The sequence below is a fragment of the Schistocerca serialis genome, chromosome 3 (assembly GCF_023864345.2).
Source record: "Schistocerca serialis cubense isolate TAMUIC-IGC-003099 chromosome 3, iqSchSeri2.2, whole genome shotgun sequence".
NCBI lineage: Eukaryota > Metazoa > Arthropoda > Insecta > Orthoptera > Acrididae > Schistocerca > Schistocerca serialis.
The window spans coordinates 673906700-673923832 of record NC_064640.1 but is presented as its reverse complement, the minus strand read 5'-3'; the positions used below and the strand labels follow the sequence as shown (position 1 = coordinate 673923832).

General features: G+C 39.6%; 1 protein-coding gene across 1 annotated transcript in view; it reads right to left on the bottom strand.

The window, feature by feature from the left end:
- Positions 1 to 380: 380 nt before the first annotated feature.
- The window catches only part of LOC126470549 (uncharacterized), a 70632-nt gene continuing 53879 nt past the window's right edge, over positions 381 to 17133 (bottom strand). The window contains exon 3 of the mRNA XM_050098486.1: positions 381 to 1611. Within this exon, the coding sequence (XP_049954443.1) occupies positions 1565 to 1611 (47 nt within the window). The 3' untranslated portion in view covers positions 381 to 1564. The remainder of the gene's footprint in view (positions 1612 to 17133) is intronic.

The following is a 17133-nucleotide window of genomic DNA, read 5'->3' as shown; positions in this document are numbered from 1 at the left end:
GGAAAAAATTATCACAATTAGTATCAGAACATTATGCAGTAAATTACACATGCAAATTCCTCCAAACAAATCTTTGGCAAAGTAGGCTTCAGCAGCTTTGTATTAAGTATATCAAATTATTTTGATCGATCTTCATGTCCACCCATGTGTCAACTGAATGCAAACTACAAACAGGAAAGAGGCATGAAATAAAAACAGAAGACAAACTGAACATAACTAAGAAATTAAGAGAAAGCAGCAAGTTATGCAGAGGCAGGTTGATTTGCAATTTTCTTGGAGAACACATGACCATTAAATAAATGATTTTGTTTGTTTATCTGCCACATTCCTCAGCTTATTTTTTATATTTCTAACCCCCCGCCCCCCCCCCCCCCCACACACACACACACACACACATTCCACCACCCTTCCAAATCTAAAAAAACTGTTTTCTTAAATAAAGACCTCCATATTCAGAGTTTGCTCTATGATGCTGATGAGCTTAAAACCAGTTATTACTTTCAGTGTGTCATAATTTTTTGTATTCTACCTAAACTTGCATTTTCAAACTTTTGTCTACTGGCATACCAGGGAAAATTATCAGAATAAAGCATACAACATTTGCTAGTAACTTAGACTTGTTAATTCCTTCAGAATAAACATTTGACATACCAGTCTTCTAGAGGTTTTGATAAATCTTCATGTGCATCCATGTGTTTACCGAATCTCAGAAAATTTCTCTTTCCTGGACTACATAGTACAAAAGAACACAAAGTATTTAACATTGTCTGAAATATCCATTTGGTATCAGTGTGGGTCCCTTCATCCATATGACAGTGTGGCTGTGCATCTCAAGTAGCCCATAACTCTTGGTGGGCTTGAAAGACTTACAATCAGGAGAAACATCTAGACATATTCTGGGCTGAATCATGGAAACTGAACAGAAGCAATATGTTTTCCATACCTTGTAATAGTTGGAATGTAAATCAACATTAATAAATTTCAACATGCAAAATCACGTTTCAAATTATGGTGAATATTGTTCAACCACAAAGAAATGATAACTTTGTAAATATGTAACACAAAATTTGTACCGTAACACATAAAATAAAATTTGTACCATGTTGTAGTGCAGGTACTAAATACCTTCACTAATGTGTTATCTAATAAATTCCTTGCTGTTGCACTTTTCACTGTAATCAGTTTTACACAATACTTAACACATACAGTGAATAGTCCATTTTTAATACTGTAACAGGTAAAATAAGATTATAAATTATGATATCACAAATAGGAAACAAAATATTGCAGAGAAACTACATTTCAGTAATATAGATATGACACATTAGGCACAGATGCCATCACGACATGCGAACACACCCACACCCACGCACGCACTCACTCACACACACACTCTCTCTCTCTCTCTCTCTCTCTCTCTCTCTCTCTCTCTCTCTGTCTCTCACACACACACACACACACACACACACACACACACACACACACACACACAGATAGAATGAAACACACATCTGTTAACTGATTTCTTCACATGTAGAACTCATCACAGTCACAGATTACTGGATTAGTTGTTGTGGATGTCTCTCTCAAGGTCTGTTATGAATGGGCGACCTGAAAGAAATGCAAGTACTTTGTTCAAATTTGCATTATTCAAATACAAAGCACACTAAGTCCATGACACACTACACTAACTGTAACAGCATCACACCAGCTTTCGTAGGCTAGTGAAATATTATTATGAATACATTAAAATACTCTGGTTCTCATGCAATCCTGTACATTTGCACTACTTGTATGATTTGAATTTTATCTTCCTTTGGTATGGATTAACTAAACATGACATTAGGCTGCCCACTGAGATGACAATTTAGTAACATTTTGCAACACTAAATGAAACTGATGATGGTAAAGCTTACAAAGTCATAGCATAACTGTAGCACCCTCTTACAAAGTCATAGCATAACTGTAGCACCCTGCAGTCTGCAGGAAAGAACTAACAGTCAATTTGAACACAACTTACTACAATTAAAGAAAAATGCCTTCTTGGCGTACACTAAGTTTTAAACGCAAGGGAGAATCAGAAAAGCCCACAACTCTTGTGGTGGCAGTCCAGTTAAGGAAACAAGACAATGGAAGAAAATACTGATCAAAATCTACTCTACAAAATACAACGTGCTACTACAACACTAGGCGAGTGAATACTATGCTAGGACCGGCATACTGGCTGGAGCTGTTCCTAGCGGTTGGTAAACACTGCCGGTCTGACGGTCTAAGCGAGCTTATAGAGCCAGGTCGGCGGAGTGCTACACGAGTCATAGGAGTTCCGATTGGTAGAACACTGTCACATGTTGTCTGGCGAAGTAGTTCTGTGTTTATTTGGAAAGTCTGTTATTGTTTCTGTCTGCTGGCAATGCTTCTCTCTTGGTGGTGCGGAACCTCTAACTAATAAGGGGTCGCTAAGACAACAACCATAGCTTTAATGATAAAATACAACTTCATTTTTGACCAAGAAGGCAAATTTATGAAAGTTATTCATACATGAGGTCACATCAAGCTTCTATCTTCATTAGACTCAGGGAAATATTATTTAGTATGAAACAAAAGATTTTTTCAGTAAAAAACACAAAATACCTTGTAAGACCACAATTTCCAATTACCATATATTTGCCTGCAGCAAATGTGTGTGATCAGGAAAATACACATGCCATGTTCACATTAAAACTACCAATAATGTAAGCCATGGGCCTCAAAATATTTATCAACCACATTCATACTTTCCTACCTTATAGCCAATCACAGTATTTCAGATATAGCGATGACTGACCAACTTCCATAACTAACTAGACTTGGCTGAGATAATCAAGTTTTATCTGTTACTTCTCAAATTCCTGTATATTCTCCCCTTCCTACAACCCATTCCCCATAAATAATTAAATTTTCTTTGGTGCCAATCCTCTTTCTCATTTTGCACTGCCTTTTTACTATAATGGGAGAGGTGCTGTACTCATTAACAATAAAATATTCTTCCACTGAAGAAATTTTGGCGTTCTGTAACAACCCTCAAATATTTTTCATTATAGAACTACTTCTTGGTACATCTCTAAATTCAACACTTTTTTGTTAAATATCAGATACAGTGATTTCCTTCATTGCGCAGTTATTTGGCACACTGATACTTTCACACGGGAACCTTATGTGTCTTCTATTACTATATCATGAACTGCTAAACCTGAGAAGCTTCATTTCATCAAGCCAGGTTTCATGAATTGAATAAATGTTTCCCCAATTAGCATAAAAAATAAAATACAATCAGATTATGATACTTTACAATTTATTTCACATCTGATATCCATACAGAAAGAAAGCCTTGCAATTTTCAGTTTTCCTACTGCTACCTGTTAATGCCATTTATGCAAATACAGGAAGTTCCCATAATTTTAACCCAGCAGATTGAGATTATACCCTAAATTTAACTGTTTAAAAACATTAAAATACATTGGAAAGTGTTCACTATTATACCAAACGCTAATGTAAGTTGCTGCCAGTGACTCTTTCCCTAACAGCACAGGAACAAGGAAACAATTTTATCATCATTTTACAGCCCACGATCTCTGAATGGCATGTTTCTGAACAATGAACTATCATACAAAACTGTTTTACAACTGAACCTTCCTGTAAGTCTATTATTTTTATTACTTATAATATTTTGTGTGCCACTACATTGTCCTTGAAAAATTTATGGATATCCCAAGGCTGATATGACTGGTTATTAGAAATACTATGCAATTACTGTTTGAGAGAGAGAGAGAGAGAGAGAGAGAGAGAGAGAGAGAGAGAGAGAGAGAGGGGGGGGGGGGGGGGGGGGAGGGGGGGGAGCCAGGAGTGTATGTGGGGGAGGGTTATGCACGTGTGCACGTCATCATCACGAATTGATAAAATCTTTTTCCAGAATAAACTCACAATGGGCAAGGTACTTTCCAAACTGGTGCAGCAGCAGAATTTTTATTTCAACATTTAAATGCTAATGACTGTCAATGTCCACCTTTTATTCTGTATGTTTTCATCAGGATTGGCGAGACAGGAAAAGGCGTTGTCATAATTCTTCATCTCATCATTAGTCAGAAAACAATTTATCCAAAAATGTCCTGTGATGTTACGTTACATTACGTTACGTTACATTACATTAAAGACGGTAACAAAATCCCCTTGATATTTTGTAGCCAGTACATGAATTTTTAAAGACTAATTGAACTACATCAATGTGACTTGTTTCAGACAGCGTACATCCAAATTTGGGATAGTCATCAATCAATATTTTAGCTCCTGCCAAATGATTGAAGCATCCTTACATTATATTAAAGGTGGTAACAAGATCCTTGCAAAGTCAGGCAATTGTAGCCACACTGTGTGTGTGTGTGTGTGTGTGTGTGTGTGTGTGTGTGTGTGTGTGTGTGTGTGTGTGTGTGTGTGTGTGTGTGTGGTGGGGGGGGGGGGGGGCGTATTTTTGAGGAAGACCTTACTGGTCCAAAGCTTTAGTCGTGACAGTCTTTCTGTTGTGTCTATCTGCAACACAGCATCTCCACCATATGGTGAGTGGCAACTTTCCTTTTCATAATACTGTTACATTTCATCCTGGATTTTCTATTGTTTGTATGAACTGAAAAGTAGAGCAAGTTTGACCGTGTCTAGGACACGCGTTCTTGCGTCAATAAAATCGTTCACTGTACCTGCACAATCAGAGCAGTTTTTAAGGTGCTTCACAATCTGTTCACCATCACACTTTCACAACTGAACTTTTCTCCTGGCCATGGTTTTTTAAGTAGTCATAATCTGACTGAATTCAGAAAGTAATCTGTTGGTGTGCTCCATTCTCTTGTTAATACTTTGAATTCAGGCAAACTATTTCTTCGTACTGGTTGTTATGGGAGTGCTCACAGTCCCAGCAGTAAGGCGCATCATCTAGATGAGGTTCTTTTCACAGGAGGCTGTTGCCCATCCAGTGAGTGATGAATATTGCTCTGGATTTTGTGGACTTCAACTGCTTTTTTCCCTTTTTATTGCAGTAGGAGTTAACCTGGTGTAGGCCTTAAATATCCAGTGATGACAAAATATGACTCACTTAAAGTGGCATCTTTGTCCTTAGCGCGCGCGCCCACACACACACACACACACACACACACACACACACACACACAATGTCACCAGTTTGGTGTGGCACATACTTCATCAAAGTAATAGAGTATAACAATAATAAAATGTGAAGTACTGGTTCTTATTCTCCTTCAGAAACTAACTAGTTGGAGGTACCCAGCATTGCCCATGCCATTGATAGCATATGAGATTAAGTGGTAGCTTGAGTAAAAGGATAAACTTTAAATTATACAAGGTAAAAAAAAATACTGAAAACATATTGTAAGTAAAAAAAATATTGAAAACATATTCTAACTATTTACAAACTTTTTAAAGTATAAGAGGTAAAAACTTTTATGCAGAACATATTCTAATGACTTACAACATTTGTTTATAAACAACATTCTTCACTTTGTTATCTGGGGCATATATGTAGAAATTTTTCAAATTTCTTACTTGACAGCGAGCTACGTGTAGTTGACAGTGAGAGAAGAAGGAGTCATTAAGGTTGATGCCACAATATTCTAATGTTTGTTCTTGTGCTTTCTTAATTTTAAAATTGTCAGTTAATTTCATAGGAAATTGCAGTCTTTTAAATGGGAATGACAGTTTAGTGGAGATCAGTGGTATCCTGAGGATAAACAAAGTGTGTCCTCTGTACTTTCCGTCATAAGTTTTGCTTCAATGATGTTATTCGACAGCTGTTTTACGATCATACTTGTTCCATTACATAGCTTTAGTGAGTTGAGATTTCCAAGTAGTTTGATCAGGGATCCAATTTTAAGTCAAAGGCAGCGTAATGGCATTCCTGGTACCGGCAAAGAGCTCAGAAATTCCATAGGGAAGTTCACACTTACTTCAGAGTTTACCATTGTTTCAATCCATTTGGATATTCTCTCTTTAGAAGCTCACTCCATCCAGACACACTTGAAATTTTACATACCAGGAATTGTTCTTCAGCTGTATTCAATAATAGTTGTAGAGCGGAATGGGCAGTTCATCCTTCCATACGCATGGCTACAGTGCTGGATGATGCAAGTTCAATGTGGTGTTTAGCACATGTTTCCGCCAGCAATAGATTTATAAGAAATGATTTCCCAGTGCCGCTTGGTGCATCCAAGGGAATAATTCCATCAGGACTGTTGTTAATCTGGTCCATGATGATTGTAAATTTCCTCTTGATTGACACTGAGGAGTGGTGTGCTGTGAACAATGTATTGACAGTTTGCTGATTTAGCTTTTTCCTTTGTAATTTCGAAGTTTAGCACACTGATAGCATCTTTTTGTGGTGCTTGCATCCCAAGTTTTACTACGGTCTGGTTGTTTCTCTCTAAACAATTATCTTCCACACCAATGAGTGTTCCATTTAAGATGTCTTCACTGAATTTAATGGTCATTTCGGAATGAGTTTTTCAATGATTTGGTACATTATGTCATCACTGATACCATCTTTGAAGGGGTCCCATAGCTGTTTTGGATTCGATAGGTTACATGTTGTTAGAATTATGGTGAATAAGTCTCATTTGTTCAGCCGAGGCTGCAGTTGAGGCTTCTTGCAGTGTTAATTCCCAGTGGTTGTCGTTTTCTGGTTGTACTAAGTGTTTGCATGCTTCTCTGTACATCGAGCATAAGTAACCGTCAACAGCCTAGAGATCTGTGAAACTTGGTGGGCCCCATATTTAATTTAGCAACATCCAGAGATATGAACATTCAGCATTGCTCAGATGTATGGTGTATACTCTACCTAGTACACCCATTTTCAAGATTCCTTTATCATCATCTACAGGAATTCACTGTTTTCGTCAATGGAAGATTTTTCTTGTTGTGTACCACCTATAATGTGTAGGGATATCGAGATACAGTAATGTTTTCACGAATGAATCGGTTTGGCACACTTGCTAAAAAGCTGTTAATGTGTTCTGAGATGGTTCACTTGCAATTTTTCTAGCGGTGTCTTTTGTGAATAAACTCTGTCCATTCTCCAAACGTATTGCTACATGTTGCACAGTTGGTTTGCGTTCATGAACGGGAAAACCGAAAACCTGCCACACTGCTTCGTTACTGTTGATGTCTCTTCCCATTAGGTACACGAGGACCCCTGTTTCATTGTCTATGGCTATTTGAAATAAGTCATGTCACTGCCTTTGTTCACATATTTACAGACATATTTGATGGATTTCACCGACTTCCAGTAGTCTACATTTGTGTGTATTTAGAACATTTTCAAAATTAGTGTATGATATGGTACTACCCACTGATTATCTATTTCCGGTTCATCACTGCCTTCTTTTCATATTTTTGCTGTGAAGCCACACTTTTTGGGTGATCATCATCTGTCTTTGGAATTGCCATCAACTCCAGCTTGTGTGCTGTCCAAGTAAAGTTTTGGATATTTTTTTGTACATTTTACATCACTCATACATGGTGAATTGGTGTTTAATGGCCCATGAATCACATTTTTCACTACTATGTCATACAGTTCCAGTTCTTCTTGTGGATTTGGAAATTCAGTTTGGATGATTTTGTCAATATCTATGGGATGAATTCTGTCATGTAGTCGCATGAGATTGTGTGAATGAGGCAGCCTTAGTTTTTGTCATTCGACTGTGTATGTCCAGCATCTAACAGTTCCAAAGATGTGGTATTTTGTGATGACTTCAATAAATCTCATTTGTTTTCATTGGAAATCTCAGAATATTATGTCGTGCCAATGCATTGGGGCTTGTCCGTATTTTAGTTGTTCGAATTCTGGCCACACTGAGTAGCATGTGAATGTTATGAAGAGGTCAGGTCGTCCATATTTTTTTAAATGTAGGTCATGGCATCTTGAGCGTATTCGTGCATGTGTCTCAGACTTCCTACATGTGACGAGGGTAAGATTACCATTGTTCTAATGTCATCAATGTTTCTGTCATTTATGATTGTGTCTCTAAGGTGAATGTATTCTTCATATGTATTTCTTCTGATTCAGTCATACGTAAAACATCTGTCCCGCTTCTATTTTTCCATACATATCTACTGGAAATTGTTGGAATAAACTAAGAGAGTTGAGAATGTGGCTGTATGTTTCACAGTTTCTGATCATTAAGTGGTAAGCATAGAATTCCTTGGAAATGACTTGTTTCTAGGTCTGTTTCAAGTTGGATTTGTCTCAAACTAAAACGATATCCGTCCTCTAAATGCAGAAATATTTATCGATATTAGAGGGCATCAATACAAACAGTGTGTGTCTGCAATGCATTTTAGTCCTTCCCTTCTTCGTTGAACAATTACGTCACAGTGTTTTCATTGTTCACAATTACAATGGCTCCCTTGTCTGTCAGGTACATAACTTTACAATTATCACAAATCATTAGGTCTAGTGCTGCTTTGAATACGTGAACCACTTGACTGTACTTGTGCCCTCTGTGCATCTCAATCCTCTGACGCTTGTGCATCGTTAATTTCTGTTTCTTCGTTTCTGATTAAATATACTTGCAGAAATTTATGGTTTCGTTCGGTACTGGTACTGATGATCCCATGTTGTTATAGATTTGTTTATGGCTGGAAACAAACATAACTGATTTCATCTATGCTAGTGTTGATCAAAGTGACACCACAAGAAGTCATTAGGAAGCAGATGTTGTATGCTTTTATATTTAAAAAAAGAAGTTTTGATTCTGGAGTTTGCCCGGTCATGTAATGTAAAAATTCCTGCGGATGTGCGTCAAGTGGTTGTAATCGAATTTTTCAATTCATGCAACAGAATCCTGGTGATCCTCTACTGAATTTTTTCATGTTGCAAAATGGCAGATGTTATCCATTCTTCCAATTACTATGTGCTGTGTTTGTTATATTCTTTCGTCAGGTTGTAGTGGAATGTTTCATCTGTTAGCTTCCACTGTTTACTTGTCCTCATCCACACTTCTTGTAGTGTGATATTTTCATGGCTGGCTGGAGTTTACAGGCTTTTACTGTAAGATTGAGTCACAATTTTTGATTCTTCAATCTATTCATTTCGTTGTTCTTCGCTTTCTCCACTTATCACGGTGCTCATTATCATTTGTTGATAACCTAAATTTGCCTTCATCACTGATAATAAACTGACATTCAAACCCACAAAGGGTCTTGCCTCATATACACCCACCAAAGGGTGGCCCCACCAATGGAGAATTCCAGAACATACCAAAAAGACTTTGAATGGTCCACAATGTTCCAGAACTTTCCACAACATTTGAGTGTGTCCTAGAATGTTCCACAACAATCTGCGATGTTCCTGAACATTCTGGAATCTTCCTAAATGTTCCAGACTATTGCTGAACATTTCACATCATTGCGGAACATTACAGGACATTCTGGAATGTTGTGGCATGTTTTCGAATACTCTCAAGTGTTCCACAAATTTCTACAGATCGAAATTTCCCAGCCCTTCTATCTTCAAAAACATGCTTTTCAGGTAAAAACAGAAACCTGCTTCATGAATGGGGGATAGAGAGCTACCACATCATGTAACTCCCTTGATTGTACTGGGACTCATTTCTGAGTTTTAGTTGCACACACATTGTACATTTCCTTTTACGCTATAATACTGATTATTGTATTCAGAAAATTGGTAAGAGCATCATCCAATATTGTTCAAATATATTCTGATAGTAAGTACTCTGTCAAATGATATAGTAAGATATCTAATCAAATTCCTGTGTTACTGCTGAATGATCACATGTTATATTTATGGTTTAAGTTTAAAAATTCTGAGAGATTGCCTTTGTTGTTCTCAGTTTTTGTTCTCTTGTTCTGTAAATCCTTGACTGTGAACATAAATAATCTGCCATGAGAAGGAATAGGTTTCATAACTGATATGAGAACAAAGATACTGCCTTGTGGTTGGCCACTTCTCTGTAGTCTTGGTCTGTTTCACCTGATCTGAAATTTGGTAATGGATCTTTTTCAGTAGTAAGTATGCTTACAATCTTCCATAACTGTTAATAATTTGTTGTGTTTTATAAATTCACACAAATGTCTCTGCAACTTACACACAGTGAAAAGAACAGCAAAGGCAACTCTCATCACTTCCTCAAAGTTAGAAAACAATCTTCAATATGTTCAAAATTATAAGCCTTCAGCGTGTTGAGCACTCATTTCGGGATTTGTTCAGAAGTTTAAGGTGGATCAACAGCAGGTGTTAGTTAATTCAGTCTAACTCTGATACTGTGCATATGACAGCAGAATGAAATTGGGCTATAGGTCTTTGGGGGCATTTCTGCCTCCAGTATAGCAACTATTCTTACTCTGTTCCACGTTGAAGGTATATTGCTAGTGTTTCTTCAGTTGATGGACAATTAGAATATCTAAGTTCTTGCTTGTGATTCAAAATTATGTACAATTCTTCATTTCCAACCTACTGCTGATTCATAGTGTGGGTACTATAATTTAGAAATCAGTGCACACCTGAAGGCACATTTTGGCAGCCAAAGAGGCAAATGATTCAGTGTCTGTGGCCAGCAATACCCAATGGAGCACACTATAGGGTCACTGCAATCATTTCTTTGGCCACCAACATGTGCCCATGGACACAGACAATTCTGTGGTGTTCGTCCTACATGCAAATAAAAAATATAGATGCTCCATTTGCATGTAAAGTTCGAATAATTCAACCATTATTTACATCCCGACAGATGTGTACCACATACGTTTCACATTGTCCGAAACACTTTCATTTACTGAATTTGTCAGCATGTCAGTTTCATTTATTCCTTGATTTTTCTGACTTATCACTGCACACACCTTGTCACATGTTCTAGAAAGCTGTACAATTGTTGCTTGCATCCCCTTATGCCTCAAAGCTTACTTTAAAGCTGTTCGAAGCGAGTAAGGTATCATCTACTACATCCAATTATTTGTTCTCACTAAAAACATCAAGCGACTCTCAACTTTTCAATTGCTGTAGTCATATAATACCTGTTTCCATGGCATTCAACCGTACCCAGCAAACTACGTTTTTGCATGGTTCAAAATTAAATATTGGTTTAAATTATGTTTTATGCATCCATGGAAGGTATCAATTTTATTGTACTCCATGAATCATTACACATTTCATATGTAAACATGTCCTTTCTGCATACTTTAAGTGTTATCTATGTGTGCTGTAATATGAAGTGCCAAATTTCACTGCTTGGTACAAAATATAGTCTGGAAAATTTTGGAATAATGCCATAGTCATAGTACCATAATAAAAAGCTGAAGAACTAAATAATCTCACTCTCAAAAGTCAGAATGTGAACACACAGAACCATCTCCTCCTGGTGCCTTGAAAAGTAAGTTTGGAAAAAAAATTCATTTTTGTAATGTGCTTGTGCTAATTTCTCTGCAAGTGGTGTTAGCACTTAGTGGTGTCTTTCAGCAGCCAACACGGTTTGACATGCCCTACTACTATCGTGCATCTTCATTTTTTGTGGAGTACATCTACATCATACTCGGCAAGCCACCTAATGGTGTGGTGGAGGGAACTTTCAGTACCACTATCTGATCTCTCCAACCCTGTTCCACTCGCGAATAGTGCATGGGAAGAACGATTGTCAGTAAGCCCCTGTATTGGCTCTAATTTCTTGAATTTTCTCCTTGTGGTCAATACACAAGATGTATGTGGGGGAAGTAATATGTTGTCCGACACCTCCTGAAAAGTGCTGTCCCGAAATTTCGATAGTAAATCCCTCCTTGGCGCACAAAAGACCTCTTGTAATTTTGGCGAGTGGAGTTTTTTTAGCATCTTCGTAATGCTCTCTTACCAGCTAAACAATCCCGCGACGAAACATGCCGCTCTTCATTGGATCTTCTTTATATCGTCTATGAGTCTTATCTGATAGGGATCCCAAATAGATGAACAATACTCAAGAATCGGGCAAACAAGCTCCTTCTTTCGTGGACGAGTTACATTTTCTTAAGATTCATCCAATGAATCTGAGTCTGGTGTCTGCTTTTCCCACTATCTGTTTCATGTGGTTATTCCACTGAAGGTCGCTCTGGATAGTTATGCCTAAATATTTTACGGCAGACACTGTCGCCAGCTGTTTGTCATCAATAGTGTAGCTGTACAGTAGTGGATTTCTTTTCCTATGTAAATGCAATATGCTACATTTATTTACGTTCGGGGTCAGCTGCCAGAGCCTGCACCATTCATCAATTCACTGCAGGTCATTCTGCAAATTCTTACTATCTTCTGGTGTTGCTACTTTGGTATAGACAACTGCATCATCTTTGAATGGCCTTAAAGAGCATCCAACACTTTCTACTATATCAATTATTTATACTGTAAACAGCAACAGTCCTATCACACTTCCCTGTAGTACTCCGGATATTACCTTCACACATGTCGATTTAGTTCTGTTAATGAATGATCCCTTATGATTTGGGCATACAGCTGCAGAACTCCCATTTATATACAACTGATATTTTGGCACAGCACTCATATCTTTAATTTTAAACAGAAGAACCATGTCACTGTACTCACAACCACAGAATACACAAGAGCCAGTGTTGATGTTTGGCAACTACTGAGGCACTGATATCCCAGCACGGATAGTGTGTCTAACACAAGATTCAGTTTATGCAATGCTTTCTGCAGCTACATGCCCGAAACATCTGATTAATCAACATGCCGAGAAAATATGAAGGTGCACATCAAGTACCTCTACAGGGAGGAGATGGTTCTGTGTGTTTACATTCGAGCACTTGAGAATGATATTACTGAGTTCTTTAGCTTTTTATTATCATGCAAGGACTATGGCATTATTCCAAAATTTGCGAGGCTAGTACATTTTATATCATCAACCACGTTGAATTAAATATTATGAAATGCTGGTGTTGCTGTTGTTTTAGAGGATATTTGAATTACCTATTGAAAACTTATCAATTTTGTCTGCAGCTGAAGATGTCTTTGGAGTTGTCTTACAACTTGTGGAACTGAGTACATGGTATGACATGGTCTACATCAGATTAGGTTCACGAGGTGGACTCAGCCAGACAGTGAAATTTATCCTGTGTGTTCACGGCAAACAATATTCTGCACGCTCCACCATAAATATGATAGGCAGTGATCGGGTGACACTTCAGTGATGGTTCTAGGTGAAGGAGAGTTAGACAGCGGTTCTCCCAGCTGATTAAGTTAATGCTGCTGATTCAATGTCTCACAATAGCTTTCACTGATAACATGTACAGTTTACAGTGTGATGGCTCATATCAGAAGACTGGAGAAAGCCCACTAACCAGTTGGTAAGAAAGATTGCTTTGCTTCTGATTCTCTAAACGCACCCTCTCGAAACCTGGCGAGCAAGCTACACCGTGATGCAGAGCGCCTCTCTTGCTGAGTCTGCCACTTGAGTTTGTTAAGCATCTCCGTAACGCTATCACAGTTACCAAATAACCCTGTGACGAAACGCGCCGCTCTTCTTTGGATCTTCTCTATCTCCTCCTGGTACGGATCCCACACTGATGAGCAATACTCAAGTATAGGTCGAACGAGTGTTTTGTAAGCCACCTCCTTTGTTGATGGACTACATTTTCTAAGCACTCTCCCAATGAATCTCAACCTGGTACCCGCCTTACCAACAATTAATTTTATATGATCATTCCACTTCAAATCGTTCCGCACGCATACTCCCAGATATTTTACAGAAGTAACTGCTACCAGTGTTTGTTCCACTATCATATAATCATACAATAAAGGATCCTTCTTTCTATGTATTCGCAATACATTATATTTGTCTATGTTAAGGGTCAGTTGCCACTCCCTGCACTAAGTGCCTATCTGCTGCAGATCTTCCTGCATTTCGCTACAATTTTCTAATGCTGCAACTTCTCTGTATACTACAGCATCATCCGCGAAAAGCTGCATGGAACTTCCGACACTATCTACTAGGTCATTTATATATATTGTGAAAAGCAATGGTCCCATAACACTCCCCTGTGGCACGCCAGAGGTTACTTTAACGTCTCTCCATTGATAACAACATGCTGTGTTCTGTTTGCTAAAAACTCTTCAATCCAGCCACACAGCTGGTCTGATATTCCGTAGGCTCTTACTTTGCTTATCAGGCGACAGTGCGGAACTGTATCGAACGCCTTCTGGAAGTCAAGAAAAATAGCGTCTACCTGGGAGCCTGTATCTAATATTTTCTGGGTCTCATGAACAAATAAAGCGAGTTGGGTCTCACACGATCGCTGTTTCCGGAATCCATGTTGATTCCTACATACTAGATTCTGGGTTTCCAAAAACGACATGATACTCGAGCATAAAACATGTTCTAAAATTCTACAACAGATCGACGTCAGAGATATAGGTCTATAGTTTTGCGCATCTGCTCGACGACCCTTCTTGAAGACTGGGACTACCTGTGCTCTTTTCAAATCATTTGGAACCTTCCGTTCCTCTAGAGACTTGCGGTACACGGCTGTTAGAAGAAGGGGGGGCAAGTTCTTTTGCGTACTCTGTGTAGAATCGAATTGGTATCCCGTCAGGTCCAGTGGACTTTCCTCTGTTGAGTGATTCCAGTTGCTTTTCTATTCCTTGGACACTTATTTCGATGTCAGCCATTTTTCATTTGTGCGAGGATTTAGAGAAGGAACTGCAGTGCGGTCTTCCTCTGTGAAACAGCTTTGGAGAAAGGTGTTTAGTATTTCAGCTTTACACGTGTCATTCTCTGTTTCAATGCCATCATCATCCCGGAGTGTTTAGATACGCTGTTTCGAGCCACTTACTGATTTAACGTAAGACCCAGAACTTCCTAGGATTTTCTGTCAAGTCGGTACATAGAATTTTACTTTCGAATTCACTGAACACTTCACGCATAGCCCTCCTTACGCTAAGTTTGACATCGATTAGCTTCTGTTTGTCTGAGAGGTTTTGGCTGCGTTTATACTTGGAGTGAAGCTCTCTTTGCTTTCGCAGTAGTTTCCTAACTTTGTTGTTGTACCACGGTGGGTTTTTCCCATCCCTCACAGTTTTACTCGGCGCGTACCTGTCTAAAACGCATTTTACGATTGCCTTGAACTTTTTCCATAAACACTCAACATTGTAAGTGTTGGAAAAGAAATTTTCGTTTTGATCTGTTAGGTAGTCTGAAATCTGCCTTCTATTACTCTTGCTGAACAGATAAACCTTCCTCCCTTTTTTTATATTCCTATTAACTTCCATATTCAGGGATGCTGCAACGGCCTCATGATCACTGATTCCCTGTTCTGCACATACATAGTCGAAAAGTTCGGGTCTGTTTGTTATCAGTAGGTCCAAGACGCAATCTCCACGAGTCGGTTCTCTGTTTAATTGCTCGAGGTAATTTTCGGATAGTGCACTCAGTATAATGTCACTCGATGCTCTGTCCCTACCACCCGTCCTAAACATCTGAGTGTCCCAGTCTATATCTGGTAAATTGAAATCTTCACCTAAGACTATAACATGCTGACAAAATTTATGTGAAATGTATTCCAAATTTTCTCTCAGTTGTTCTGCCACTAATGCTGCTAAGTCGGGAGGTCGGTAAAAGGAGCCAATTATTAACCTAGCTCGCTTGTTGAGTGTAACCTCCACCCATAATAATTCACAGGAACTATCCACTTCTACTTCACTACAGGATAAACTACTACTAACAGCGACGAACACTCCACCACTGGTTGCATGCAATCTATCCTTTCTAAACACCATCTGTACCTTTGTAAAAATTTCGGCAGAATTTATCTTTCTGTACCTATAACGCTTTCTGTACCTATAACGATTTCAGCTTCGGTGCTTTCTATCAGCGCTTGAAGTTCCGGTACTTTACCAATGCAGCGTCGACAGTTTACAATTACAATATCGACTGCTGCTTGGCCCTCGCATGTCCTGACTTTGCCCCGCACCCGTTGAGGCTGTTGCCCTTTCTGTACTTGCCCAAGGCCATCTAACCTAAAAAACCGCCCAGCCCACGCCACACAACCCCTGCTACCCGTGTAGCCGCTTGTTGCGTGTAGTGGACTCCTGACCTATCCAGCGAAACCCGAAACCCCACCACCCTATGGCGCAAGTCGAGGAATCTGCAGCCCACACGGTCGCAGAACCGTCTCAGCCTCTGATTCAGACCCTCCACTCGGCTCTGTACCAAAGGTGCGCAGTCAGTCCTGTCGACGATGCAGCATATGGTGAGCTCTGCTTTCATCCCGCTAGCGAGACTGGCAGTCTTCACCAAATCAGATAGCCGCCGGAAGCCAGAGAGGATTTCCTCCGATCCATAGCGACACACATCATTGGTCCCGACATGAGCGACCACCTGCAGATGGGTGCACCCTGTACCCTTCATGGCATCTGGAAGGACCCTTTCCACATCTGGAATGACTCCCGCCGGTATGCACACGGAGTGCACATTGGTTTTCTTCCCCTCTCTTGCTGCCATATCCCTAAGGGGCCCCATTACGCGCCTGACGTTGGAGCTCGCAACTACCAGTAAGCCCATCCTCTGCGACTGCCCGGATCTTGCAGACCGAGGGGCAACCTCTGGAACAGGACAAGCAGCCATGTCAGGCCGAAGATCAGTATCAGCCTGAGATAGAGCCTGAAACCGGTTTGTCAGACAAACTGGAGAGGCCTTCCGTTCAGCCCTCCAGAATGTCTTTCGCCCCCTGCCACACCTTGAGACGACCTCCCACTCTACCACAGGTGAGGGATCAGCCTCAATGCGGGCAGTATCCCGGGCAACCACAGTCGTAGTCCGATCGGGGGATGCGTGGGACGAGCTGGCCGTCCCCAACAAACCCCCATCCGGACCCCCACAGTGATGCCCATTGGCAACATCCTCAAGCTGTGTGACCGAAGCCAACACTGCCTGAAGCTGAGAGCAAAGGGATGCCAACTCAGCCAGCATCTGAACACAGCAGTTGCAGTCCCTATCCATGCTAAAAACTGTTGTGCAAAGAACGTCTGAACTAATCTACAGAGAACGCAAACAAATGGACACAAAATTTAAACGGTTATTAAAATACAAGATTGCCTAGTAAATG